The sequence below is a fragment of the Amphiprion ocellaris genome, chromosome 20 (assembly GCF_022539595.1).
Source record: "Amphiprion ocellaris isolate individual 3 ecotype Okinawa chromosome 20, ASM2253959v1, whole genome shotgun sequence".
In the NCBI taxonomy this organism is placed as follows: domain Eukaryota; kingdom Metazoa; phylum Chordata; class Actinopteri; family Pomacentridae; genus Amphiprion; species Amphiprion ocellaris.
In genome coordinates this window covers 26,053,894-26,081,855 of record NC_072785.1, presented here as the reverse complement: position 1 = coordinate 26,081,855, position 27,962 = coordinate 26,053,894, and the positions used below count along the sequence as shown (strand labels likewise).

The 27,962-nt window shown below is 35.6% G+C and overlaps 1 protein-coding gene and 1 gene segment (V, D, J or C); both read right to left on the bottom strand.

Moving 5' to 3' along the window:
* Positions 1–353: 353 nt before the first annotated feature.
* Positions 354–27,962, bottom strand: LOC111582103 (uncharacterized). Its single transcript, XM_055005972.1, has 12 exons — positions 27,854–27,962; positions 27,417–27,739; positions 25,398–25,476; positions 25,020–25,316; positions 22,632–22,730; positions 19,546–19,830; positions 16,129–16,428; positions 7,568–7,630; positions 1,513–1,863; positions 1,409–1,435; positions 1,183–1,289; positions 354–605 (listed from the first exon to the last, which is right to left on the bottom strand). Exons 1-12 carry the CDS (start codon positions 27,900–27,902, stop codon positions 582–584), a joined length of 2,004 nt encoding a protein of 667 aa, XP_054861947.1. The 5' UTR covers positions 27,903–27,962; the 3' UTR covers positions 354–581.
* LOC129347763 (Ig heavy chain V region 6.96-like) lies at positions 19,247–20,011 on the bottom strand. The segment is given in 2 exon segments: positions 19,247–19,830; positions 19,932–20,011. Coding segments are annotated over 2 exon segments (405 nt in total).

The following is a 27,962-nucleotide window of genomic DNA, read 5'->3' as shown; positions in this document are numbered from 1 at the left end:
ACACTCTGACATTTAGTTTCCTACTGACGGTGTTTTATGCATAAAGGGAATGAACGGTAATAAGCTTCTCTTGTTTGTGCAAAGTGGAAAAACTAGATACAACTTAAAGCATCAGCTTCACAGTTATCCATTTGGTTAATTTAATAGTAGCTATCAGAAAACTTGAGTCACCTCGATCTTCTAAACAGAGATATTTCAGGAATATGTGGGAGAAAAATAACCGACTTCTCAGAAAACATGCAGATAAGCAAGCAGCTAAAAATACCTCAGAACTATCTGTGGAAAATGTGATGTTGGGTGCAGATATGAGAGCAGAGAGGGGGAGAAAGACGAGGAAATAGTCAGAATGAAAGGTCTTTTTACTTAGGTTTATTGAGAGGAAAATGAAGCATTCAGTGGAAATAGTTTCACAAAACACACACAAAAAAATCAGTCCCACAGTAGCTTTACCATTGAATTTGCATAAGATTGTCTATATATTGTTAGCAGGATTTAATTGGCTCATTTATATATGAATACAAAAATGCGCTGCATCATTTTATTTACACAAAGACGATCGATCTCAGCTCTCATCTCAGCTCTCAGTGGTGTTTCCCGGCTGAACCCTGCAACACAGAGAAAAAAACTAATTGTCTTAATGCAATGAGATGTTTTTACTTTGTGTTAGTTCACATAATTAAACTACAGGTGCTGGATTTTTGCTAATAAGAAAATATAAGGTAAATTTGCAGTGTCACAGCAGTCAAAATGATAGTGCAAATGTGTAAAAACATCAGTCAAAAATTAAAATGGACAAAAAATATATCTGTGTACGACATAATATCTGATATGCTGATATTTTCCAACTGATATTCGCCGATTATTTATGCTTTATTTTTTAGTGGACTATAATATCTTGCTATGATTATGATGATGGTTTGCTAGCAGGTGCAGACATGAAATAACAACAAAATAAGGCACTTAAATGCCATATTTATTTTCATATAAGAGTTTCAAACCAAGATTTGTGATCTTCTTTGCCTGTCAGTGTTCATATTGGATCATTTAAAGCCTGATGATGATGATGCCGCCACCATGCACATGTGAGTAATATTGCAAACTTTTTAAAAGAAAAATTTCATGGCAAGGAGAGGTAATAAAAAGATGCGTGTAGGTAGGATGAATTGTGCAGTAACAACCAACCTGAAGCTTCCACACCAAAACCCCAACGAAGACTCCATAGAAGCAGCTCTTGACGATCACAACAACATAGGAGAGTTTGGCACTTTGTGTGAGCCTCAAGTATTTCTCTGCAGGAAGTTTATAGAGGAAATGTTTAGGGCACAGTTTTAACACCACATTCATAGTAATTTTAGAGCTTCAGTGTGGTGACTTTAAAGCATACAGAAGCACAAAATCATGTGTTTACCTCGTGTCATGCCTCCTTCTGTTTTATCTGAGAAAACGATAAACAGGATTAGACGAGTTCAGGTAGTAAGTTTTTTCAGATTTCTATGCTCCAAAATGAAATACCTTGAGTGCCGTTAATAGAAGCCTCCCGAAGGATCTTTTTCTCTCCATCAAAGAAACTGACAATGCAGGTGAAAGTGTTGCTGGCTGTGTTGTAGTCTTCAGCAGGGACTCTCAGTCTGCTGGTGATTCTGTAGAACTTGTCGACCCGCTTGGCAGCGCTGTCCGTCGCCACGCCATCCTTAGCCTCTTTCCCGTTGGTTTTCCACAAGACTTCAACATGGTCGGGGTAGAAACCGGAAGCCACACAGACCAGAGTCTTCTTCCTTTTCTTGTCCTTTTGGTTTCTACACTCGTTGGGCGAAGGTGGAAGTATTTTTACGTTTGTCGGTGGGGTGACTTCCAGGTCATTTTCTGCAAAGGCAAAGGAAAAAACAAAGTCAAAGCTGCATCAAAACATGAACAGTTTCACCTCTAATAGCAACAACAACAACATGCTCACTACATGTTTTGTTAAGGTTGTTGTCTTTGGATAGATGTGTGTTTTTAAAGAAGTTATTGCAATGATCTTACCAAGAACTGTTAGCTTGGTTCCTTCTCCAAAATAAGCAGGATAAGAGTCAGAGCACAGCGCTGACTGACATGGAAAAAACTTACTACGCTTCCACCAGCCAACTGATTTCTACTTTATCCTTTAGTTTTTTTACTTTTACCAACACAGATACAACACAGTCATGATTTACTTACATGCTGTTACTCACACACAAGACTTCATGGTTCATGAAAAGAAAAAATACTCATGGGACACTGTTGGATCTTGTTTTTTAACACTGACATCTATAGATTGTGCTTTTTTCTGACAAACTAACAAATTTTAAAACCACAAAATGTGCAGTTTAACAAATCACAACAAATTAATATTATATTTATATATTTAACAAATTAATATTTAATGTCCCTTTTAGTGCCTGAGGTGAAAAAAACCCACAAATACGGCCAGAGTTTTTGTTACTACTGCTATTAGTACATAAAGTTCAATATACTGTGTAAGTTTTAACTTTTCTCTCCTTCATTTCATAACTAAAGCAGATTTTAAGTAATGTTTTGTAAATGAAACAATGTTGGATCTTGTAAACAGTGAATCTTTTCAGCACTGACAGCTGCAGACTGTGCTCTTTTTTCACACAAACTAACAAGTTTTACACCCAAAAACTCACAATCTTACAAATTGAATCACAAATTAATATCTTGGTAATATTAAACTGTTAATTCAAGGTCTTTTTTAGAGTCTACAGTGGGAAAAAAAAGCACAAATACTGCCAGAATTTTTGTTACTACTACTATTAGTACATATAAAATTCAATATCCTGTGTAAGTCTTAACTTTTGTCTCCTTTATTTCATGACTAAAGCAGGTTTTAAATAATGTTTTGCAATTGAAACAATGATGGATCGTGACAGCTGCAGATTTTGCTCTTTCCTTCGATTAACAAAGCAAGTTTTGCACACAAAAACACATATTTTAGCAAATTAAATCCCAAATTTATGTCTTAATCATATTAAACTGCTGATTTAAAGTCCATTTAGAGCCTTTTAGAATTTTTGTTTCTCTATTTATACTTATACAGTTCAATGTACTGATTTTACTTTTCTGTCTAATTAAGGTAAAAAATACTGTTTTGCAAATGAGACAATGCTGAATCGTGTGAAAAGTTTTAGTTTCACAGCTCATTTTCAATACATTTGTAGGTTGTTTGTGCATTTTTTGCAGGTAAACAACTTTTGCACACAAAGTACAATGTATGCACAAAAAGCACGTAGTTAAATCAGGTTTGGTGATTATTAAAGTGCTGATTGAAGATCTATTCTTAGAGTTTAAGGTTTAAGAAAACACAAATACTGATAGTTTTTTTTACTGCTACTAGTACAGATACAATTCACTTCACTTTCTACGTTCTTTTTCACTTCATGACTAATGCATGTAAAGAAAAATACTTTTTTGCAAATGAGACTTTTGATTAGTTTTAGTACAAAGGACTGATTTTAGAGCTTTAACTGAATTAATTAACTATCACAATGATTTATTAAGTATAACAAAGTCTGGTGTTTGAACCAAACACCATTTTTTTTCTACTGAATTAACAGATTTATCTTATTTTGTTCAACAGATTTGACGTTTTTCTCTGCAGTTTTGACATGAAACCTACACATCTATCACTGATTACAACATTAAAGCATATTCAATAAACAATTTTGTAAATTTACAGTAAATAAAGCTCCTCAAAACCTTTGATTTTTAGAATTCTCTTACCCAAAACTGTCAGTTTGGTGCCTTTGCCAAAGTAAGCAGGATCGTAGCCGTTCACATTGATACACAGCTGCAGAAAAACTGCTCAAGTTTTCATATCTGACACCTGTAGACTGTCTTTGTGCTGATTTTTAGATAAACTGAACAACTTTTGCACACAACTACACACAAAACACACATTTAGGGCCTAATATTTAAAACAAAACACATATTGCTACCATTTTTTCTTACTTTTACCAGCTCATATAAAATTGAAATTACTAGGGAACTTTTACTTCGTTGTCCCAGCTACTTCATTGCAGAACTTTTTGATGAAATTATTGATCTTACCAAGAACTGTGAGCTTGGTTCCTTCTCCAAAATAAGCAGGATAATTGCCGTTACACACTGATACCTCACAGGCACAAAAACTGACAGAACGTTGAGCCTCTTACAGTCACTAGATCACATTTTAAATAAGTTTTTCCTTCATTTTTTGATGTAAAGAAAGAAAATTCAACATTTTAGCATCTGTTGGCAAAATAAGACAAATTAATGTTATTTCACAGGTTAAAACTAAAAATGTCTGAACTTAATATAGACATTTTAGCCACAAAACAGAGCGATTTAGTTGAAGTCTATCATGAAATTAACAATTTTGAGTTTAAGATTTGCAGCAACAGATGGTGTCTCTGGGAAATGGCTAAACTAAGACATGAAAATAGGAGATTTTTACAACTTAATATCGAATCTCAGATTTAAATTCCAAAAAAGTGAGCATGGATGTTTAGAATTTTTGCATTTTCTTACCCAAAACTGTCAGTTTGGTTCCTTTGCCAAAGTAAGCAGGGTTGTACTCGTTCACACTGATACACAGCTGCAGAAAAACAGCTCTAGTCTGACAGTTGTAAACTGTTTTTGTGCAGTTTTTTTTGTTTTTTTAATACATAAAATAAACAACTTTTGCACAAAACTGCACAAATTTAGACTAATAAAAAAACCTAGTTTTACCACTGCAGATACAGCTGAATTTACTTGTAAAGTTTTACTGTTTTGTATTGGCTCTTGTGAAAACTTTTAATGCAAATACCAAATTCCACATCTCTAACATAATGAATTAATTCTCCCAACAGTTTTTTTTTTTTTAGGTGAAACAAAGTCTTGTTCCTGCACCAAATATTGCCAATCTTATACAGAGTTTAGATTTTCATGTCTACACAGTAAAACAGACTCAGACCACAGACTTATAACAATGTTTTTTTTCAGATTTAGGGTAAATTACGTTAATAAAAAACATGATTTTAAAAAACTTTCTTACCCAGAACTGTCACTTTGGTGCCTTTGCCAAAGTAAGCAGGATTGTAGTTGTCCACATTGATACAAGGCTGCAGAAAAACTGCTCTAATTTTCAGTTCTGACAGCTGTAGACTGTTTTTGTGCCGTTTTAGATAAACTGAACAACTTTTGCACACAGATACACAAATTTAGAACCTAAGAGTAATGAAAAGAACACATACTTTTACCACTGCAGATGTAGTACAATTTACTTTTGATGTTTTGTGTTGGTGAATACTTTCAGTGCAAAAGCCAAATTCCACGTCTCTAACATAATGAATTAATTGTCCCGATAGTTTTATTATTTTTTTTTTTTTAGGTGAAACAAAGTCTTGTTCCTGCACCAGATGTTACCAGTCTTATATAGATTTTAGATTTTCATGCCTACACAGTAAAAAAAAAAAAAAAAAAAAGACTTAAAAGAATGTTTTTTTTCAGATATAGGGTAAATTACGCTAATAAAAAACATGATTTTTCAAAACTTTCTTACCCAAAACTGTCATTTTGGTGCCTTTGCCAAAGTAAGCAGGATTGTTGTTGTTCACACTGATACAAGGCTGCAGAAAAACCTGCTCAAACCTTCAGTACTGACTTTTGTGCAACAACGTGCAGAAAACGACAAGCAAAACACACATTTTGAGCCTAAGATTTAAAAAATACACAACTATTGCAGGTAAATATTATATACGGTTTTGCAAATTGTGATTACTTTTAGTGCAAAGGCCACATTTCTCAGCTCTAACCCAAATCACAGGAGTTTTTAAAGTATAACAAAGTCTTGTTCCTGCACTAAATGTTGCACATCTTATGTAAATTTTAAGTTTTCTAACACAATTTTAACAGCATGGCTACACATTAATAAGATTTTAAAACATTTCCCTTACTGAACAATAACCATTCAGATTCAGAGTAAATGAAGTTCATCGGAAACATCAAACTTTGAGAGTTTTCTTACCCAAAACTGTCAGTTTGGTGCCTTTTCCAAAGTAAGCAGGATCATAGTTGGTCACACTGATACACGACTGCAGAAAAACTGCTCAAGTTCTCAGGTCTGACACCTGCAGACTGACTTTTGGTGGTTTTCAGATAAACTAAACAACTTTTGCACACAACTACACGCAAAACACACATTTGGAGCCTAATATTTAAAACAAAACACATCCTCCTGAAGTGTTTTTCACTTTTACCACTACATGTATAGTTCAATTTACTTGTAAACTTGAACTTTTTTGTCCCAGTTAGTTAATTACTTTTTAATAAAGTTATTGATCTTACCAAGAACTGTGAGCTTGGTTCCTTCTCCAAAATAAGCAGGATAAGCTCCAGAGCACAGTGATACCTCACAGGCACAAAAACTGACAGAACTTTGTAACTTTTACAGTCACTAAAACACATTTTAAATAAGGTTTTACCTCCATTTATGTAATAGAAAGATACTTTGACAAATTACCTTTTGGCAAACCGCAGATTTTAGGTTTAAGTTTTCAGGTCTGACATTTTTTTATGCTCTTTTTTTCCAGATAAACTAAACAAGTTTTAAACACAACTGCATGCAGAACACACAATTGGAGACTAAGACAGGTTATTATGAAATACTGATTTGCAAATTACGATTACGTTTAGTGCGAAGGTCAAATTTCTCAGCTCTAACACACTGAATTAACCCAGGAGAAGTTTCTGAAAAATATTACGCCTTGTTCTTGTGCCTAATGTTGCAGATGTTATGTACATTTTGGATTTTCTCCTACTGTTTGGACAGCATGGCTACACAGTAAATAAGATATCAAACCATTTTCCTTTCTGAACAATAACTTTTCAGGTTAAATGAAGCTCATCAAATATGCAATTTTTAGAGTTTTCTTACCCAAAACTGTCAGTTTGGTTCCCTTGCCAAAGTAAGCAGGCTCCAAGCTGTTCACACTGATACACAGCTGCAGAAAAACTGCTCCCACTTTCAGTACTGACACCTGTAGACTGACTTTGTGCTGTCTTTAAGATGAACGAAACAACTTTTGCACAGAAAACTGGATGCAGAACAGAGATACTTTAAGAAATCTCCTGTTTTAAGGATAATTTAGAGTCTAAGATTGAAAAAAACAACACAGAACTTCTGCCAGAATTATTCAAGCTCTTGTGGTAGTTTTCTAATCAGACACTTCTCGGTTGCATCGTCATGTATTAAACGAGTTTATACTGAATGTGAAGAGACTTTCTTACCTAAAACGGTGAGTTTAGTTCCAGCTCCAAAGTGAGCTTCTGACTGGTAGTTCACAGTGTTTCATAGTGCTGATAAGAACCGACTGTGACAGTAATAATCTAGGCTTAGAGCCAAATGTTTTACCACTTTTACACTTGTTACAGGCTCAAACTAACTTCTGCATTCAGGCTTTACATGTTCTACAATCCTTATTAACTATATTCTAAATGTTGCCTACAGTCCCAACATATAAACCTGAGAATCAAGCTGAGATCAGATTACTTTTGCAGGTTTTCTTACCTAAAACTGTGAGTTTAGTTCCAGCTCCAAAGTAAGCTTCAGTGTTCTGCACAGAGACTTTAACTGGAGCAAAAACTCTTCCTACTGCCTCTATTTATCTGAACAACCATAAAATTATCCCAAATTTGACACACATTGACATATAAACACTGAAATTTTATATACTTTAGCATTTAGAGGGAACTTATAGTTTCAGAAGCATCATTTCTAAACAATACTTAAATATCTATAAATGTTTTCTTACCTAAAACAGTTAATTTAGTTCCTCCACCAAAGTAAGCTTCTGCACCAGCAGTGGCACAGTGAAGCTATCAATACACAAAACCACCTGAGAGTCTGCTTTTAATCTCTAAAATTTAGTCTCTTCTGTAATTTATCCACCACTCATTCCAACATTTGCTTCATTACTGACTGATTTTTACAAGTTTAACATAAAACAAAACATTTTTTCCCTTCAACATATTTGCTTTTACTAGTTTTGCTTTTACAGAATCAATCAGAAAAAGTTTTGATGTTTTACTCACCGAGAACAGTCAGTTTAGTTCCCTGGCCGAAATAAGCGTCGTACTGACACAGTGTTTGAGCTTCACGACAAAAAGCTCTGAGCTGAAACTATAAAGAGCTTTAAGTTTGTCAAAGAGCTGCTCTAGTTTAAAGGTTTACATGTTTGTTTTCTCACCAAAGAGCCTTTTACAGACTGTAAAATAATACATTTCTTACCTAAAACTGTTAATCTTGTTCCTCCACCAAAGTGAGCTTCATAACCAGAGTCACAGTGCAGCTGATCAAAGTAAAAACATCCTGACATGCAGCTTTGCTTTTAAGTTTTCTAACAAATGTAACTCTCCTTTAAAACCAACAACTACAACCTGTATTTACAACATATCTACAATACAAGCCTCAATAAGTAGGCTTACTAGCATGTTATTTGAACTTGAAACGATAGTCAGTTTGATCCTCTGGCTAAAATGAAAACAAAAAGAGCAATTAGCTGAACCTTATCTGGATTTAAGAGCTAGAACCTCTCAAATTACATTTCTGTTTGTCATTTATTTTAGTTTCTTACCTAAAACGGTTAATTTAGTTCCTCCACCAAAGTGAGCTTCAGCAGCATTGGAGTCACAGTGCAGCTGATCAGAGTAAAAACAACCTGAGATTCTACCTTTACTTTGCTGCTTTGCTTTTTAGTTTTGCATTAAATGTAGTATTCCTTTAAAACCAGCAACTGCAGCCTATTTTTACAAAATATCTGCAATACAAACCTCCATTATAAACTTGTTTTAGTCTAGTTAGTTTGGTACTTTTGCCAAAAGAAGCTTCATTCTAACAGTTTTTAACAACATAAAGCAATAAGCTGAACTCAGACTTGATTTAAGAGCTAGAAACACTCAAATTACAATTCTATTTGTCATTTATTTTAGTTTCTTACCTAAAACGGTTAATTTAGTTCCTCCACCAAAGAAAGCTTCAGAGCCATAACCAGAGTCACAGTACAGATGATCAATACACAAAACTGCCCAAGATTCTGCCTTTTTTTCTCCCTAATTCTGTAATAAATGTAATTTTCCTTCAAAATCAACAACTGTAGTTTGTTTTTACAAAACATCTGCCATACAAACCTCAATTATAAGCTTCATGAACTTCATTTTAACCTTCCAAGAACACTTAGTTTGGTCCTTTTGCCAAAAAAGCATCATTCTAACAAAGTTTTTAAGAACATAAAACAATGAGCTGAACCTTAACTTGATTTAAGAGCTAGAAACACTCAAATTACACTTCTGACTTCTTGTCATTTATTTTAGTTTCTTACCTAAAACAGTTAATTTAGTTGCTCCACCGAAGTGAGCTTCATTTGCACCACCAGTGTCACAGTGCAGCTGATCAGAGTAAAAACAGCCTGAGGTGCTGCTTCTGTTTTACTTCTTTAGCTCTTAGTTTTGTAGTAAACATGACTCTTCTTCAAAACCAACAACTTCAGGCTGTTGCTACAAAACATCTGCAGTACAAACCTCTCAATCAGCAGCTTTATAATTTTTGTTTTACCTCATAAGAACACCCAGTTTGGTCCTCTGGCTCAAATAAGACTCATTTTTAAGAACAAAAAGAATCGACCTGAAGTTCAACTAAATTTATGATCAAAAACTCTGCAATTACAATGTGTTTTTTTTTTTAGTTTCTTACCTAAAACGGTTAATCTTGTTCCTCCACCGAAGTAAGCTTCAGCATTAGAATCACAGTGCAGCTGATCAGAGCAAAAACAGCCTGAGATGCTGCTTTGCTTTTTAATTTGCAGGTTGTTGGGTTTCTGATTTTAAAACCAACAACTACAACCTGTTTATACGAAATGTCTCCAGTACAAACCTCTCAGTTAAGAAGCTTAATAAGCTCTTTTTTCATTTTAAAAGAAGTCAGTTTGGTCCTGAGACTGAAGTTAAGCTTCATTCCTACAATTTTTAAGAGCAAAAATCTCTGACCTTAATTTAGGAACTAGAAATAATTACAAAACAGTTTTTCATACATTTTAGTTTCTTACCTAAAATGGTTAATTTTGTTCCTCCACCAAAGTAAGCTTCTCTAGAACCAGCAGTCACAGTGCAGCTGATCAGTACTAAAAACAGCCTGAGATTCTACCTTCACTTTGCTGCTTTGCTTTTTAGTTTTTCAATAATTATAACTCTCCTTTAAACCAACAACTTTAGTCTGTTTTTACAGAATGTCAGCAATGCAAACCTCAATGAGAAGCTTGTTAAACTTAATTTTTAGCCTTACAAACACGGTCAGTTTGCTCCTTTTACCAAAAGAAGCTTCATTCCAACACAGTTTTTAAGAACACAAAGCAATAAGCTGAACTTAAACTGGATTTAGAATCTTGACAGATTGCAGTTATGAAGCTGTTTTCGATTTGTTTTAGTTTCTTACCTAAAACGGTTAATTTAGTTCCTCCACCGAAGTAAGCTTCAGAGCCTGAACCAGTGTCACAGTGCAGCTGATCAGTGCTCAAAACTGCCCAATGTTTTGCTCTTTGTTGCTTTTTAGTTTTGTCGTAAATGTACTTTTCCTTCAAAACCAACAGCTGTAGTTTGATTTTACAAAATATCTGCAACTCAAACCTCCATTATCAGCTAATTCAACTTCACTTTAAATGGTCAGTTTGGTCCTCTGAGCAAAATATACTTCATATTGTCACAGTTTTTAAGAACACAAAGTTATGAGATGACCTTAAGCTGGATTTCGGATCTAGACAAACTGCAGTGACAGTGTTGTTTTTTATTTCTTTAATTTTCTTACCTAAAACGATTAACTTCCTTCACCGAAGAAAGCTTCACCCACACCACCAGAGTCACAGTGCAGTTAATCAATGTAAAAACAGCCTGAAGTTCTGCTTTAACTTTACTCCTTTTTGTACTAAATGCAAGTTTGAGTTTAAAACCAACTGCAGCCTGTTTTTACAAAATATCTGCAATCCAAACCTCCACTATGAGCTTGTTAAACTTCATTTTAACCTTCCAAACACAGTCAGTTTGCTAATTTTGCCAAAAGAAGCTTCATTCTGACACAGTTTTTAAGAACAAAGAGCAATGAGCTGAACTTTAGCTGGATTTAGGATCTAGAAACACTTCAATTACAATGCTGTTTTTAAATTGTTTTGGTTTCTTACCTAAAACGGTTAATTTAGTTCCTCCACCGAAGTAAGCTTGATTGGCACCAGAGTCACAGTGCAGCTGATCAGAGTAAAAACAGCCTGAGATGTTGCTTTTACTTTGCTTCTTTATTTTTTGGTCATTTTTACATTTTCATCTTTTTAAATGTCACTTAATTTTAAACGTTTGTTACATTACATTTCATCTCTCACCCTTGTATATATTGTAAATATTATTACTATTGTTCTATTATTATTTTATTCTGATCACTACGTCTACTGTTACATAAGCTGCTGTAACAATGTAAATTTCCCCTAGAGTGGGGAGAAATAAAGAATTTTATCTTATCTTATCTTACCATCTGGTTTTTACAACGTTGATGTAACACGAAACTATTTTCTCTAAAACAAAACAAGTTAAATCAGGACTTTGCGTCACTTTGTTGAGTTAATCAATATTAAGAAGTTTTGAAGTTGTACTCACCGAGAACAGTCAGTTTAGTTCCCTGGCCGAAATAAGCTTCATAGTTGGCACAGCACTGACGCTTAATATCAAAAAGTACTGAGCTGAATGTTTAATTATAAAGACCTACATACTTAGAGCGTCTTTCTGCACTGCTTCAGCTACAGATTTTCTTACGTTAATTAGATTTTAATGGTCCTTTTCTTACCTAAAACGGTGAGTTTGGTTCCTTTTCCAAAATATGCTTCGTTGGCATTGTCACAGTACAAAAACACTGAACATGAAACTGGTTCTCTGGCAGAATTTAGATTTTTAACTTTTTACTCATTCTTTTGTCAACACTAAGCCTCTAAACTAAAGTAGAATCCATCAGAACATAGAATTAATGTGAAATATTTACCTAAAACCGTCAATTTGGTTCCTTTTCCAAAGTAAGCAGGATTAGCCTGGTTCACAGTGCAAAAACACTGAACATGAAACTGTTTCTCTCCCAGAACTTAAATGTTTAAGTTTTCATTATTTCTTCTGTCAACACTGAGTCTCTAAACTAAAGTAGAATCCATCAGAACACAGAATTTAAATGTAATATTTACCTAAAACTGTCAGTTTGGTTCCTTCTCCAAAGTAAGCAGGATTAGCCTGGTTCACGGTGCAAAAACTCTGAACATGAAACTCGTTTTCTGGCAGAATTTTCATTTTTCAGTTTTTACTCATTTGTTTGTCAACACTAAGCCTCTAAACTAAAGTAGAATCCATAAAAACACAGAATTCAAGTGTAATATTTACCTAAAACCGTCAATTTAGTTCCTTTTCCAAAGTAAGCAGGCCGACCGTCGGTCACAGTGCAAAAACACTGAACATGAACATGAACTGAACATGTTCTGTCACAGTTTTCATTTTTAAGTTTTTACCAATTCTTCCATCAGTACTGAGACTCTAAACTAAAGTAGAATCCATCAGAACAGAGAATTAAAGTAAGATACGTACCTAAAACTGTTAGTTTGGTTCCTTTTCCAAAGTAAGCAGGATCAGTCTGGCTCACAGTGCAAAAATACTGAACATGAAACTGGTTCTCTGGCAGAATTAGCATTTTTAAGTTTATCCTAATTCTTCTATCAACACTGAGTCTCTAAACTAAAGTAGAATCCATCAGAACACAGAATTTAAATGTAATATTTACCTAAAACTGTCAGTTTGGTTCCTTCTCCAAAGTAAGCAGGTTGAGTGTTGGTCACAGTGCAAAAACATGAAGCATTAAACTCTTTCTCCATGAATTTACTTTTTCAAGTTTTCACTAATTCTTTTGTCAACACTAAGCCTCTAACAGAAGTAGAACATCATCAGGACACAGAATTAGAATGAAATATTTACCTAAAACTGTCAGTTTGGTTCCCTCTCCAAAGTAAGCAGGTTGACTCTGGGTCACGGTGCAAAAACTCTGAACATGAAAGTCGTTTTCTGGCAGAATTTTCATTTTTCAGTTTTTACCAATTCTTCCATCAGTACTGAGATTCTAAACTAAAGTAGAATCCATCAGAACACAGAATTAAAGTGAAATATTTACCTACAACCATCAATTTGGTTCCTTTTCCAAAGTAAGCAGGTTCATTGTAGCTCACAGTGCAAAAACACTGAACATGAAACAGTTTCTCACAGAATTTACATTTTTGAGTTTTCATTATTTCTTCTATCAACACTGAGACTCTAAACTAAAGTAGAATCCGTCAGAACACAGAATTGAAATGGAATATTTACCTAAAACCGTCAATTTGGTTCCTTTTCCAAAGTAAGCAGGATCAGTGTAGGTCACAGTGCTCCGAATCAGATAAATATTTCAGTTTTTTGATTAAAAACTGATTTTTCTTCAACTTTCACACCAACATTTCCTCTATTTTCAGTCGGATGCAGTGAAATGAAGCTGTGAAGCTCCAACTTACCCAAAACTGTGAGTTTTGTTCCTTTTCCAAAGTAAGCTTCAGTTCCAGTGTCACACTGAGGGCCTCCTTCAGCAAAAAGTCACTTAACTTTCCATAATCCTGCTGTTCAGACACAGTTAAATAATCCAGAGGATGAAGACGGTTTAAACCTGCAGGCTGAGCTTCATTATGCCCACATTAGTTTTAGGTTTTTTACGAAAAGTGAAGCAAACTTTTGAAGGTTCCAACTCTGAACTGAAAGGTTTTAAAAAACTTTTTTCATCATAATTTCTGCTTCTAAAGATGCTTTTCAGTGCCAAAGTGTCCCAGCATCCTGCCTGCCTTCAGATTCTGGATTTTTCTGCTCTCCAGAGTGTTTTTAGCTGCATGCAGCCGTCGACACAATGGAAGTGAATGGAGGAGGTTTTTGTACGACGGCTCTATGGAGTTGTATCACCGTGGCCCCCTGTCCCCACGGTGAAAAAGCATCATACAAAAACCTGGTGCACTTTTGGCTGTGTGTCGTCTCCTTCCCCCACCCAGAACCTCCATATCTCAGCCTCCATCTCTGCGGCAGCAGCTGTGCAGCTCTGACGCCTCAAACCGACGGCTGCTATTTCTGTTAGAGCTAAGAAAAGATGCAAGAAGGAAGAGAAAGCTGGTTTTAGTTTGTAGCTGCTCAGAGGAGGAGACATCTGTGCTGGTCACAGATCTTTATCCAATCAGATAACAGCAAAGAGACTCACTTCTACTCACAGATGGGACTGATAATGTAGGAGATATTTTAGATTATTTGCAGTTATTTTTTAATTTTACAGAGTGAAATGTATGTTATAAAAACATGCTCATAGCTGCAAGTTTTTATGAACAAATAATTGGCATTTTACAGATTTTCCCCCTTTTGTTAAATTACAGGTAATATCTAGTAAAAGCACAGAAAAAAATGATTAATTACCATGTTGACTGTCAACAAACAGCCCAAAACTTAAAAAAAGAAAAAAATTGTCGTATTTTAATGATATTTTATAGTAATATGTTCTTTTCCAGTGTGAGGCTGTAAAATTTCACTATTCTTGCTGTATTTAAATCAGCAGAAAATATAGTTATTTTATGAGTACAGCGGCAGTTATTTTAAAGAAAAATGTGTATATCAAAGATTGAACAATTGCGGTCATTTTTAAATGGCTATTTTACAGTTCTTCATTGTTTTGTTCATTTACGGATCATATCTAGTAAAATCACAGAAAAAAAGCTGTAAAAATGCTGAAAAACTATAAATAATGTCCACTTTAAAAAAATCTACAGTATTTTAATATTTTTTTCTTTTACAATGTGTGACCATAAAATTGCGATTTTCTATTTTTAAATCAGCGAAAGATAATATTATTTTTACAGATAATTTGCATTTTGGGTTTTTTTCCCTAGTTTTTGAACATATTTTTTGTAGCATATTTGCAGCTTTTTTTTTTTTAAATTAACAATTTGTTGTTTTTAAATTGCAGCTTCTGTCTGGTTATGTTTACACAGAGGTGTGGGGAGGAGACAAGACAGGTTGGGACAAAAATTTAGCATATAAATTGATAAATTAAGTGCAGTTTGGCACAAAATGGTGCACAGAGGAGCAGCTGTTGGTTAATACATTCAGCATCAGGAAACAGCTTTATAGAGTTTGTGTGCAGAGTGGAATTTTTTATAAAATACATAATCAAAGAAATTCAACTTTTGTTTTTGTTCTTGAATGATTAATTTCCTTATAACTTTCATACTGCACAGAAGACATTCCTCAGTTCTCTCTCCTTCTAGTCATGCTTGTTCTGTTTCCATAGAGGTGCAGGACTTTATATTGTCGTGAAAAATGAGTCCACGGTGAGGAGAAATGTGACCAGAGCAAAACACAACCATAAAACTGGAGTACACGGGGTTAATGACAATATCTGCACTCAGAACCAATATAATATGTCATATTTACTCTTTATTATGGCAGATATGGAATTAAATCATACATTTTCCCTTATAACTCCTTTTACATGCTACATTGACCTTATTTTCAACTCCAACATCTAACTGTAATCTCACATGAACCCTGTAGAGGTCAGTGTCTGCTAACCTCTTAAAGCTGATCTGTTTTTAACTTGGCAGGCTGCACTTAGATATATTTTACATAAGAATTTGCAGATTTGTGCACAGCCTGACACAATAAGAAGCTGTACAGGTTGATAATGTTGCATGGAGCGATGAACCCAACTGAACCCGACACCTGCTCACTTATCTGCCCACATCAGCTCTGTGGTGCTGCTGAAGCTCAACTGTCAACAAGAAATGTCTTGTTGTACCATTAATAATCTTGCACAATTCATGATGCATGTGTTCTTTTTTAGATTCATGTCTTATTTTAACGTCGCATTAGTGCCACACCTCGACTGAATCCATCTCAGGGCCTCTCAGACATCAACACATCACAGTTTGTCATTAATTCCTCCTCCTGGTTTCCTCTTCAGGTTGCTGTTCAGCTGCTGAGGCTTTCTGAACCACTGTGCTCTACTGGAAGCGCAATAATAAACAGCCGAGTCTACAGCCTCAGCCTGGTGAATCTGCAGCGTGGAACTGAGCAAAGAAGGCCGCAACATGGTTAACTTGGATTTCTTCAACTGATCTTCAATGCTCCAGTTGTCTTTGGCAAAAGAAAACGCTATGAGCTCTATTTTCCCTCCATTTTTTTGCCTGTACCAGAACATGTAGTAGTACTGACTGTCATCTTGTTCACACTCCAGAGTTACAGTCGGATCGCCGTCACGGCTGAAAACTACCGGAAGCTGCTGGATTTTTAGACAGAAGCAGAAATCTGAAAAAACAAGAAGAAAGGCGACAAGTAAACAAAGGGTATCTTGAGCGGAAAGCTCTTCAGTGAATAAAAATGTTCTTACTGGAGAAGATTAAAACTGCAACCAAGAAGACGTTCATTGTCACAGTAAATTCAAAGCCTTCTATCAGTCTCCATTAAGCCTTTTGTCAGACTGAGCAGTACTTCTGCAATCTAAACTTCTGAAATAACCACTTCTTCACTCTCCTTCTCTTCTTTTACCATTAACTCTGCCCCCTTTCATGTTTCACAGGTTCCCACATGTTTCTCTGTATAGCGTCAGTCTCCTGGTGGACGCTGAGCAGCAACTGCAGGGTAAAGTCCTCATTCATGCGCATCCAGAAGCCATTTCTGCAACATTTTAGACTCTATAGTAACTTTTGACAACTTATTTCGAGTTTAAAGTTGCCCAAAAGGAATTGTCTCTCATTACTGCAACTCTGAGCTTTAGAAATACATCAATTCTGCTTAAGTTACTTGGTATGAAGTGGAATCTGCAAACACTGATATAGCAGGACATGATTCAAGTCTAGCGTGGTATATCTGGCACATTCTGTGACCACTCTATTAGCTACACATTTGAAGTCTATTGCAATTCAATGCCACTTTGCATTCACATTATGCTTTTTTTATATACCTGTATCATTCTTTGTTGCCCTCCAGGCCCTATCTGTCCATCAAGCTCTTGTAACAACACAATATTTCATGTTGTGTAAAGCAGATAAATAATTCCAGCAGTACAAAACCCAAGGATTAGATAACTCTGCATTAACTTTCATCAATATGCAGATGACACCCCGTTTTATGTACCTATACAGCCAGATGATACTAATCAGTTGGAATGCTTAAAAACATAAAGGTCTTCATGACCTGTAACTTTCTTCACTTAAATAAACTCAAACTTAAGTCACATAATACCTCAGAAATAAACAATATATACAGTCTGACCAGATAATTACTCTGAATGACATTTTCTTTGTCTAGTTCTACTGTGAGGAACTTTTCAACCAGGATATGTCCTTTAACTCACATGAAGGAAGTCTGTAGGACGGACTTCTTTCACCTTCACCACAATTGTCTTGAGTTTCTTTAAGTTATTTCCTGTTTAATTTCATAGATACCTGTCCTTGTCTATCTCTTGTTGTTTTACTCCCTCCCTTTGTCTCTGTTTCCCTCCTTTTGGATTGCATCAATGAGTTTTACCTGTCTTCTAACCACAATCATTTCTGAGTGTACAAATAATCTTGTCTTTGTTAGTTCATCTTGTTTGTTCTTCTATCTCTTGTACTCCAGCCTGACTTTCTCCTTCTGCTCCACATGCTCCTTGTATTCACCAGGTTTGTGGTCTATGTTTTACATAGGATTTTTATTTTTAGTTTTTTGTGGATAGGTTACTTTTGATATCCAGCTTTCTTTTGTACTTTCCTTGCCTGTCTGTGGTGTCTGCATTCTTGTCCTACCCTATTAACCCATTTGGCAGCAATATCGAAATCCAAAAAAAGTCAATGGAAGGCTCCTCTGTTGTGGAATCAGCTCCCACTTTGGGTTCGGAAGGCAGACATCCTCTCTACTTTGAAACTTTCCTTCTTGATAAATCTTATAGTTATTGCTGCTTGGATCGCCTTGAACCGTCCCTTAGTTAGGCTGCTATCGGTTTAGACTGTTGGAGGACTCCCATGATGCACCTCTCCTCTCTCTCTCCATAAACCACCATTACATGTCACTATCATTATGTCTTCTTATCCATAGTTTGTGTTTTGTCCTTTTTATAGGTTTCTCTGAATGTGGAGCTACACACCGCTGGCCTCATCGCTCTCCAAAGTGTTCATTGTTCTTTTATGTACAGCAACTCTAATATTTGGTTTAATGTCCTTTGGTCATTTTCAGCTCAATTTTAGTGGCCTGTAGTAGCTCGTTTTTTTTGTAAAAGACAGATGTGATTACATGATTCAATGAAGTGTATGCAAACTTTTGTTCACAACCGTGCTAATATTGCAAATCGCTAAATGTGTGTCTTCTTTCTCTGTAGTTTGTATTTTTGTCCTCTGAATGTGGACCTACACGCCACTGGCCTCACCGATCCCCAAAGTGTTTATTCTTTTATGTACACCTTTAAACAAAAGTCTTCAGACACTTGTGAAGATCATGTATATCATGGCAGTCTTGAGTTTGCAATGACGCCTATAACTCTGAATTTCTATGACGGAATAATTGAAACACAACTGTCTTTGTCACAAATTCATACATTTTGGTTCTTTCATCAATTTATTAAAGGTCTTCTGGAAATGTCACAAAATCTGTTGGGTCAAAAATATACACACAGTAATTCAAATATTTGGTTAAATGTCCTTTGGCCATTTTCACTTCAGTTTTAGTAGGGTGAAGTAGCTTGATTTTTTTTTTTGAAAAGACGGATGTATTTTAATGATGTATTTGTTCACAGCTGTGCCACCATTGCATAGGCTAAGATAAACTTTATTGATGATGTTGATGTTACAGCAACTGGATACAGAAAAGGCAGAAAGAAACACAAGAATTACAAAAAAATACAACAGGGCTACAAAATAAAGATATAATAATAGACATTATACCAGGCATGATAAATCTACATATGGATATGTACATTCTGACACATGGACAAGTACAGTTATGATATGGTGAGCTTCCATATGGATAAGTACACATATGACATGATGAATTTACACATATGCAGGTACGACATGGAGGATAATTTACCCACAATTCGGTCATTGCAGTCAAAAAACGTTCTTGGCAGAAAAGACTGGTGGTTAACATTATTACACGTGAAGAGCTGTAAGAGAGCATGTCTTCTCTCTGTAGTTTGTGTTTTATCCTCTCTGCAGCAGGTATCTCTGAATCTGCAGCTTTTTTACACATTATCGCACTCCTGCACAACCAATAGCCCCTCGTGGAACACATAAAATAACTGCTATATTTGGTTAATATTAGCTAAAATCCCAGTATTTTCCCAGTGTGTCTCGACCTGCTTTCCTCTGCTGGATCAAACCCAGACAAGCCACAGCTCCTTCCTGCCATCTGTCATGTTATTGGTATGACTGTCTGCTCTGTTTGCATCACTGTGACTGGCAGCACAGTAGTAGATGCTGCTGTCATCCGCAGACAGCTCAGGAACTTGAAGAGTGAAGCTGTTTTTGGCTGTATCGATCGACGACTTGAAGCGTCCCGAACTGTCGTCATACTCTTTGGTCAGGAACTCTATCTGAGCTCCGTGGTGTTTCTGTCGGTACCAGTACAGGGTGTGGCTGCTCATGTCGAACCCTTCACCCAGGCTGCACTCCAGCAGCAGAGGGTGTCTTAGGAGGCTCATCAGATCTGCAGACTGAAGAACTACGATGCTGAGACCTGCAGCACATGAAGGATGAGATTTTATGGTCCCACAAGTCGATGAGCAACTTCAGGAAAATGTGTGATCTGATACTTGTTCGTTCATACACAGAACTCACCTGAATGCAACAGAAGAGACAGAGAACATACTGTGAGGAGCATGTTGGTGATGAACAGTCTTCAGCTGAATGAGTCAAACCTCAGTGTTCACATGAAAGAAGTCATATGATGGTATAACTGGAACGTAAGACTGCCTCTTAATTCTCATTGGCTGATTATAAATGACAGTTTGGAGAGTATGAAAGATATTTTTTTCTGTTTTTTTAGGACTACTGATTTGGAACAGCCTTCCTCTTTCAATCAGATGCGCCACTTCCGTTAATATTTTTGTGAAAAATCACAATACATATGTTTTGAGTGACTTTGGGCTGATCTTAATGGTCTTTGTATTTCTCATATAATTAATATTTATTTATTGTTTTATTTTGTTTTTTACAAATTAATTTTGCTGGTTTTCTTCTGTCTTGAGGTTAACTCTGTAGTCAATTCACTCATTGTCCAATTCACATTACTGTGTACTTTATAATCAGTTTTTTGGCTTTCATTAACCCTCCTGTTGTCTTCATTTACGGGCACCAAAAAATATTGTTTCCTTGTCTGAAAAAAATGCCAAAATTCAGCAAAAAAATTCCCCAATTTTCTGAAAATTTGCAAAACCTTCAGGAAGAAAATTCCTTAAAAGTTTCCCTTAAAAGTCTTTTAAAAAAAAACAAAAAAAAACTCGAATTTGGCAAGAAAATTCTTGTAAATATTTTCAAAAAATGATTAAAAATCTTCAAAAAAATCCTAAAAATATCTAAAGTGATTACATATATATCAGTAAAACTTCTAATATTTTCTTTAAGAACATTCACAAAAAGATCAACCAAAATCCAGTGAAATTCGCTGGATTTTGGTTGATTTTTATGTAAATGTTCTTAAGAAACATTTTTAACAATTCTTTTTTTCCACCAAAAAATGTTCAAAGATTTCCCAAAAATGTTGAAAATGTGGACATCAGAAGTTTCACTGTGAAGATATATTTTTTTCCACATTTTCAGACAAAATGGGTCAATTTTGACCCGCAGGACGACACGAGGGTTAAACCTAAGGAGACATCAGTAGTGGCTAAACTCTCTTCTTGTGTATTATTCTATCCCTCACCAACTCTTACAGTTTTCATTCACCTAAATGGCTGCAGGATGTCCAGGATTTGCGCTGAACTTGGCGACTGTCTGCTATTTTGATGTCTGATCTTGGAGTAACTCTCAGAACAAATAAAGTGCGAGAACTCTGATCAGATGTGCAATTGCTATTCCCATTTTTAATATCTTTTAATAGTGTTTTAATTTATTTTTGTCCCATCTCTTGTCATCATCCTTGATTTGAGTATTGTTTTGTTTGCTTTATAATGGTGTGCTTTCGTGATCAGAAAAGACATTTAGATAAAGCTGAACTAAAATAAATCAACGCTGTCTGTACCTTCTGTCCTTTGTGAATGATTTCGAAAAATTCCCCAACTTCGTTTTTGTCATGGAGGAAAATCATCTGCAGCATTTCACATGATGATTATCAGTATATGTTCTGCTATCAAACTGAGACTGCTGTTTTTGGTAGAATCATACGTCTCTGCTATTCATTCATAAAGATAACCTGGAAAGTATGAATGCATTTAGTTTGAGAATGACTTTAAAGCAATAGAAAATAAAAATACATATTCATTTAGCAACCAGTGAAAAATGACTTCCTTATTCCTTCTTTCCTTCCTCTGACATGATGATACATTCCTAATTATTGAAATTATGCTATATATAGTTAAACATAACTGTTGATAATGTGGCTACAGAAATGTCTTCGATATTGCAGTTTTTGTTTAATAAAAAAATTTTTTTGTTGTTTTTGGTTGATTATTCCATCTGTAAATTAACAGACAACTGACTGCAGTTTTGATAAACAATTATTGTTTAGAGGCATTTTTCTTTTACTGTCTTAAACATGCATATTTCTCTATACTTTCTATCTCTGTAAATTCAGTATGTCATTCATAGCCTGGCTGTGACTAGCATTTTCTGATTAATGGAATGATAAAAAGAAATAAAAATCCACTAAGTGAATACTTCTGACTCAAATATGTCAACAAAATGAATCAAGCTGCCTTTATTCAGTATTTAGATTTCTGGTATGGAAAGTAACACTAATTATGGCATTTTTAGTTAGATAAGTCATCTGCAATTTTAGAAAACCTTATTGCTGAATAAATTAAATGTCTTATAGTAAGAAAGCAGGTGGGGATGGTTCATAATGAAAAATAAAAAAGTACATTTAGAAAAATTACCTGATTTATCTGTAAGTCATTTATCAAACAACAAATGTGTAACATTTTGGGCTCCACATTCTACAATATGAAGATTTACTTTATGTTGTTGTCGTTATTACAAATCATCAATCAGAAACTACAAAAATGGATCCAACAGCACAAATTTCATTATAGTTTGTCCATTTTCCGTGTATACACCCTCTGAGCGACCTTCATTGGTCGACAGGAAGCGATTTAACGTCAATCACATAAATTACCCAATAGCTGCAGCGTTTATGTCGGAAGTGGAGCGTGATTGGCCCACCTTGACAAAACGCCCCGCCCACTGATTTACTACCGCAGGTACTTCGGATTGTTAATTATTGATGAGTTCGAACAAATCAATAATTTGGTGGATTAAACCTGGAGTTAAATAACTAAAAATATTTTTACAGTTTCTGTTGCTCATTTCGAACTAGTTTACCGTCAACAGTTGAGTTTTTTCGGTACAGGAAGGCAGTTTTTACCCGTTTCATGCTTCCGTTGGAGCCGCTGTCAGTTGGAGCCGCTGTCAGTTGGTTACCTGTCAAACCAGTCGGAATACAGTTTCCGAGCTACTATAACGGATTAAAACTCTTCTAGAAGAATACTCCTCTGAAATGTTGACTTAAACAAGGTAAGAATCATGTTTTTTTTGTGCTAGCATGTTTCAGACTTCTGGTTTGTAGCTGCTAAACTATAAGCTAACGGCTAAGCTAAGATGCGCTTGTGCTGTGTTGCGTTTGAGGTCCTGAGCTCGTTTTTGCTCAAATTGTTAAATGTGAGGGAAGATGCAGGAGATAAACCACCTTAAATTCTGTCTCTCATTCCCATACCACTTGAGTTGTGTGTTTTCTTTTTAACAACAGACGTTTAACCCAGAAATTGATGCCCAAAAGGGACACAATGGTGCAGACTGCAGGAAATGAAGTGCTCAAAACTTCCCACAGAGTGAAACTTACATACATAAAAAAAACCCCAAACATATACTGTAAATGAATTGAAAGTCCATAAAAAACAGTGAAAATCTAGCCGCTAGGGTACTGAACTGCTGTAGCAGACTGGGTTTCAAATTGTTTGACATAATCTTAATAGTGAATTTCAGGGAAAATGCAGCAAATACGAACTCTTAAATATTGTCCTGTCTCTAAATTTTGTATTTTCCTCATATAAATAGATATTTATATCATAAATTGATGAAGAAAAGGCACACACTGGTGCAGAATGCTGAAAGTTGGGTTCATTTCCTACAGAAACCTCCAGACTTCTGCCTAATGTGTCCTTCAAATACCCAAATAAAACTTACCCCGATGGTGAGAAAATACACATTTTGGTGTTAATTTTTCTAGACTTTGTCTGTCTGCAAGTGTAGGTTTTGATTCTAAAACACATCCTTTAAAGGGTGTTTTTTTTTCTTACACTCTGGGACAGAGTGCTCTTCAGGAGCACCTAAATACACCAAACATTCCAATTTTATTCCTGTCTATATTCTGAAAGCATTTACAGCGGGGTTTGTTCATGTGTCTGACTTATAGAACAATATTTAACCTATTGTGCTTATTTTTTAAAATTCTTGCACTCTTTCACTACTCCCTAAACCTTGTGCATACAGTGCATAATAACAATATGTCCTGCATAAATTAAATTAAATTTGATGTTTGTCATAGTATTCTTCAACAAGTATTTAATACTTAAACAGGCAATAACATTGTTTTTTCATTAATTTGTCAGTTTTACTATTTGGGGATGTTTAGCTTTTTATAGCAGCTTTCTTTCATACTTTTAGAAGAATAGGAAATGCACATTTAGGTGTTCATTCCACTGCATTTTGTCTGTTTTCCACTTCTGGAGCACCTATGCAAGACAAACTTTCCTGTATTTTCTTCCTACATATATATGTATTCTGAAGGTTTTTATTTGTGGGTTTTGTTCATTTATGGCCTGATTTATTAGAATAATTTTTACCTAATCATGTATTTGTGTGTTTTTTGAAATATTGTACCGACTCCTTTGCACTACTCGCTACCATACCGTGCACAATCTGCTCTGTGTATATGTTATTTGACTTAATGTCATTTTTGTATTCTTAAACAAGAATTAAATGCTTTTTTATGCCCTTGGAAATTTTCAGATTTGGAGATATTTGGCTTCCACAACATGCTTTTTTCAGACTAGTTTATTTTACTGCACTTTGTCTGCATGTGTAGATTTCAATTGTAAAACACATCTTTGAAAGCCTAAAATTTCTACTTCAGAAGTAGCTATGGTAACCAAACCTTTACCGTTTTATTTTTATTTATATTGTGAAGATTTTTACTGCAGGGTTTGTTCATTTGTCATTGTTTTATAGAATATTTAAGAGTAGGAGATTAAGATTAAGAAGCTTTATTGTCATTGCAACGGGTACAATGAAATTCCGTTCCATATTTTTACCTTTTCATGCATATGCTTTTTCTTTTTGTACTCATGCACTACTGCCTGACATGTATTTGTAAATTTTGAAATATTTTTGGGGGATGTTTAGCTTGCATAACATGCTGTCTTTTCAGACTAGTGGAAAGAAAATACACATTCAGTTATTTATTACTTTGTTTTGCATCTTTCCGCTACTCTGTATCTTAAACCATATACGTATAGTGCAAACTAACAATCTGTCCTGTAAATAATTTATTGAACTAGATGTCTGTGTTGTATTCTTACATGAAATCTGCCCTTGTGTGTGAATAGTGAAAGTTACTGACGCCTACTGTGCTGTGGTGGGATCCTGTAAACGACAACATGAGAGAAGCAGGTTTTTGTTGCTGCGATCTCATTAAACCACATCACTGTGTACTGCCAGCGCAGAAATACACAGCTGAGTCTGACGCTTCCACGCTCTTGATAACCAGACCTCCGTTTTGGACGTTTTCTCTGGTGATTTCAAACCGATTTTCAAACTCTTTCTCGTAGTTGGGCTTGCTCGGATAGTAGGTCAATCCAATTAAATTCATCTTTCCGCTCTGTGTTTGCTGGTACCAGAGCATCACACTGAGAGCACCATCATCGTGGCTGCATGTAAACTCCACTTTTTTGTTGTTGTTGTTGACTATTATTGGTTTAGTTTCCTTAAATATCACGCTCTCGGTTTGATCTGTGGGGGTAAAACAAATATTTTAAAATCAGTCGATGCATAAGAACACAGTTAAATTGTTGTTAATTGCAATAAAATTACATGGAAGCAAGATGAGGATGAATCCGATCACAGCCGGCGACATCCTCCAGGTTTGTGCTGCTGCTGCTTCAGTGACAATCTGCAACAAGAAGCGGTTTCAGTTACAGGAAAGGTTGAGGGTTTTTAGTCAGCGAGAAGCATGAAACCACATCACTGTGTGCTAGCGGCGCAGAAGTAAACAGCCGAGTGCGACTGATCGGCTTTCTTTATAGTCAGAGCTCCTTCTGTGATGCTTTGTCTTGTCAGTTTAAAATGTTGCTCAAAGTCACCCTCGTAGTTTGGGGCAGCTTCATATCCAAACCCGATGAGGGTCAGAGACATGCTGTCCTGTTTTTGTTGATACCAGTACATTATTAGAAGGGAGCTGTCGCCATGGCTGCACTTAATGTGAACCTCAGTTTTCTCCTTCACTATCTGAGGAGGAAACTGCTGAAATGTTACGGCGCTCACCTGACCTGTGGAGAAAACAGCAGCAGACGTCAGACATTACAGTATTTACATCAACAACGAACCCTCAGCAAGTCCTGGGTGAAATGTGAGATCTTACATGACAACCAGATGAAGAGAAAAACAAAGGTTTGCATGTGTTGACACATTGTAGAGCAGTGATGTAAGGAAAAGCATCTCTCACATAATAATAAGGCTCAGGGTGAAGAGGGAGGGAGTTGTGTTTGTACGGTTTTAATTCATCACCACTCTCTAGTGATAAAGGCGTCTTGACGTGTGCTGTGCCTCCACCTGTTGGTCACATCTATCCAGGACAGCTGTGATGTTGGAAAAATCAGGAAAAAATGACTAATGAGAGTTTTTTCTATCTTAGAGAGCAGTTTTTTACTTATTCCCCTTTTCTTTGTAGCAATTGCTGGGTATTTTTTTGCTCCTGTCGCATTTTTTCACTCACTGTGGGCTCATTTTTTACTGTAATATGAAGTCCTGCACCTCTACGGAAATGGAACAACCTGTAAAAATTACAAATATGTTTTTAAAAAGTTACATTTCTTTTATTTATTGTCCAAAAATTTTGAAAAACAAAGGAATCAAACATTTTTCCAAATGCCCACAGGTGTTACCAATACTGAAAAAAAGTGATGGCTCAACTACTTATATTTTTATAACCTCTACAAGTTCTGCGTTTTCACACTACTTTGCATATCAGGTAGAAATATATTTCACCATGCTGAATGTATCTTTGTTTTATTTAATTTATTCTTTAGCCTTTGCTTTCATCCCATCTTGTTTTTTCTCTCCTTTAATGTGCTATTTTATTTTTTGGTGCTTTTAGTATTTCATTTGTATAAATTGGCAGTTGTTGTTTGCATTTATTTATATTGAAATCCTTTAACTCCATTTTCACCTTTTTTCTTTCTATTTGGCCTGACTGTCTCTCTGTTATAATATTGTCTTCCTAAGTGTTCTGTTTTTTAGCTTCTCTGTCAAAGCACTTCATAAACTCAGTTTTTAAAAGTTGCTACATAAATAAAACTATTATTATTATTATTCTAGCAACTTACTGACACCATGCTCCTCTTTGTAACAGTTTTTGAGCCGTTCTGCATTTGTTTTGTTGCTCTACCATATTTTATTTCACTCTCAGTCTCTTTGTTTTGTTAAACGCTGCCTGCACTTCAGCTGAAAGGTCAGAGTTTTTGTCATGCGACTCTGAGTCGCAGCTCAATCTCTAATGACTTCACTGTTGCATCGAGGAAGAGAGAATTTTTAGTTTTTTGCAGCATCTGCATCGTGTAAATAGTTCATTGTAGGCAATTTTTTTTAGATGAGAGACGTAAAATAAAGTGATTTTGCTGAAATGTCACAGTTTTAGGCAGAGATGAGTAGGTCATTGGAACATTGAAAATCTGTGAATTGTTGTAGTTTTTACAGTTTCACACTGATAAATAGTGTGATGTTGATCCTGTTGGGGTTCAGAAACATGTGTAGTAGGAGTTGCTGTTATTATCTCCTCCTTGACAGTCAGGTGTCAGAACAACGAACCTCCTCTCGGCTCTATGTTTTTGTCACAGTCCTGAGGTTTGCCACAGCACCGTGTAGACTGGTAGCGCAAAAATAAACAGCCTCGTCTTTCTCCTCAATGCTGGATATTGTCAGGTTTAAAAGCTTCCCTGCGGCTGCTGTCTTAAAACCAGATTTGAATCCGTCTTCGAATTGTGGAAGGTTAGCTACTACAACCACCATCAGCTCTAAACCTTTTCCTCTGGGCTTTCTGTACCAGTACGTATATGAATGATCCGTGTCATTCTGGTAGCACTGAATTTCTGCAGGGCTGCCAGGAAGGCTGGAGATGTAGCGAGGCCACTGAGTGATCAGAACGGACTCAGAAACACCTGAAACACAAAGGATTTTATATGTGAGACTCAAACGCTCAACATCACACAGAAATACAAATATTTATCTCAGCAATTCTATGAGTGTTTTTATCTTTACAGCTATTGTTTTACCTGCAGCCCAGAGTATAAAGAAAGTCAAGGTGATGATGCCCGGAGTCATTTTGACTGTAAAAGAGGAAATGAAATGAGCACCAGCTGAGATGTGTAGAGAGGAAGCGCC

Excerpts from the sequence above, each read along its gene's own strand:
- LOC111582103 (XM_055005972.1), bottom strand. The coding sequence starts at position 27,902 with ATGACTCCGGGCATCATCACCTTGACTTTCTTTATACTCTGGGCTGCA. Across the intron at positions 27,740-27,853 it reads CTTTATACTCTGGGCTGCAG|GTGTTTCTGAGTCCGTTCTG; the intron begins GTAAAACAATAG and ends TTTGTGTTTCAG. Across the intron at positions 19,831-22,631 it reads AAAAAACTCAACTGTTGACG|GTCTCAGCATCGTAGTTCTT; the intron begins GTAAACTAGTTC and ends CATGTGCTGCAG.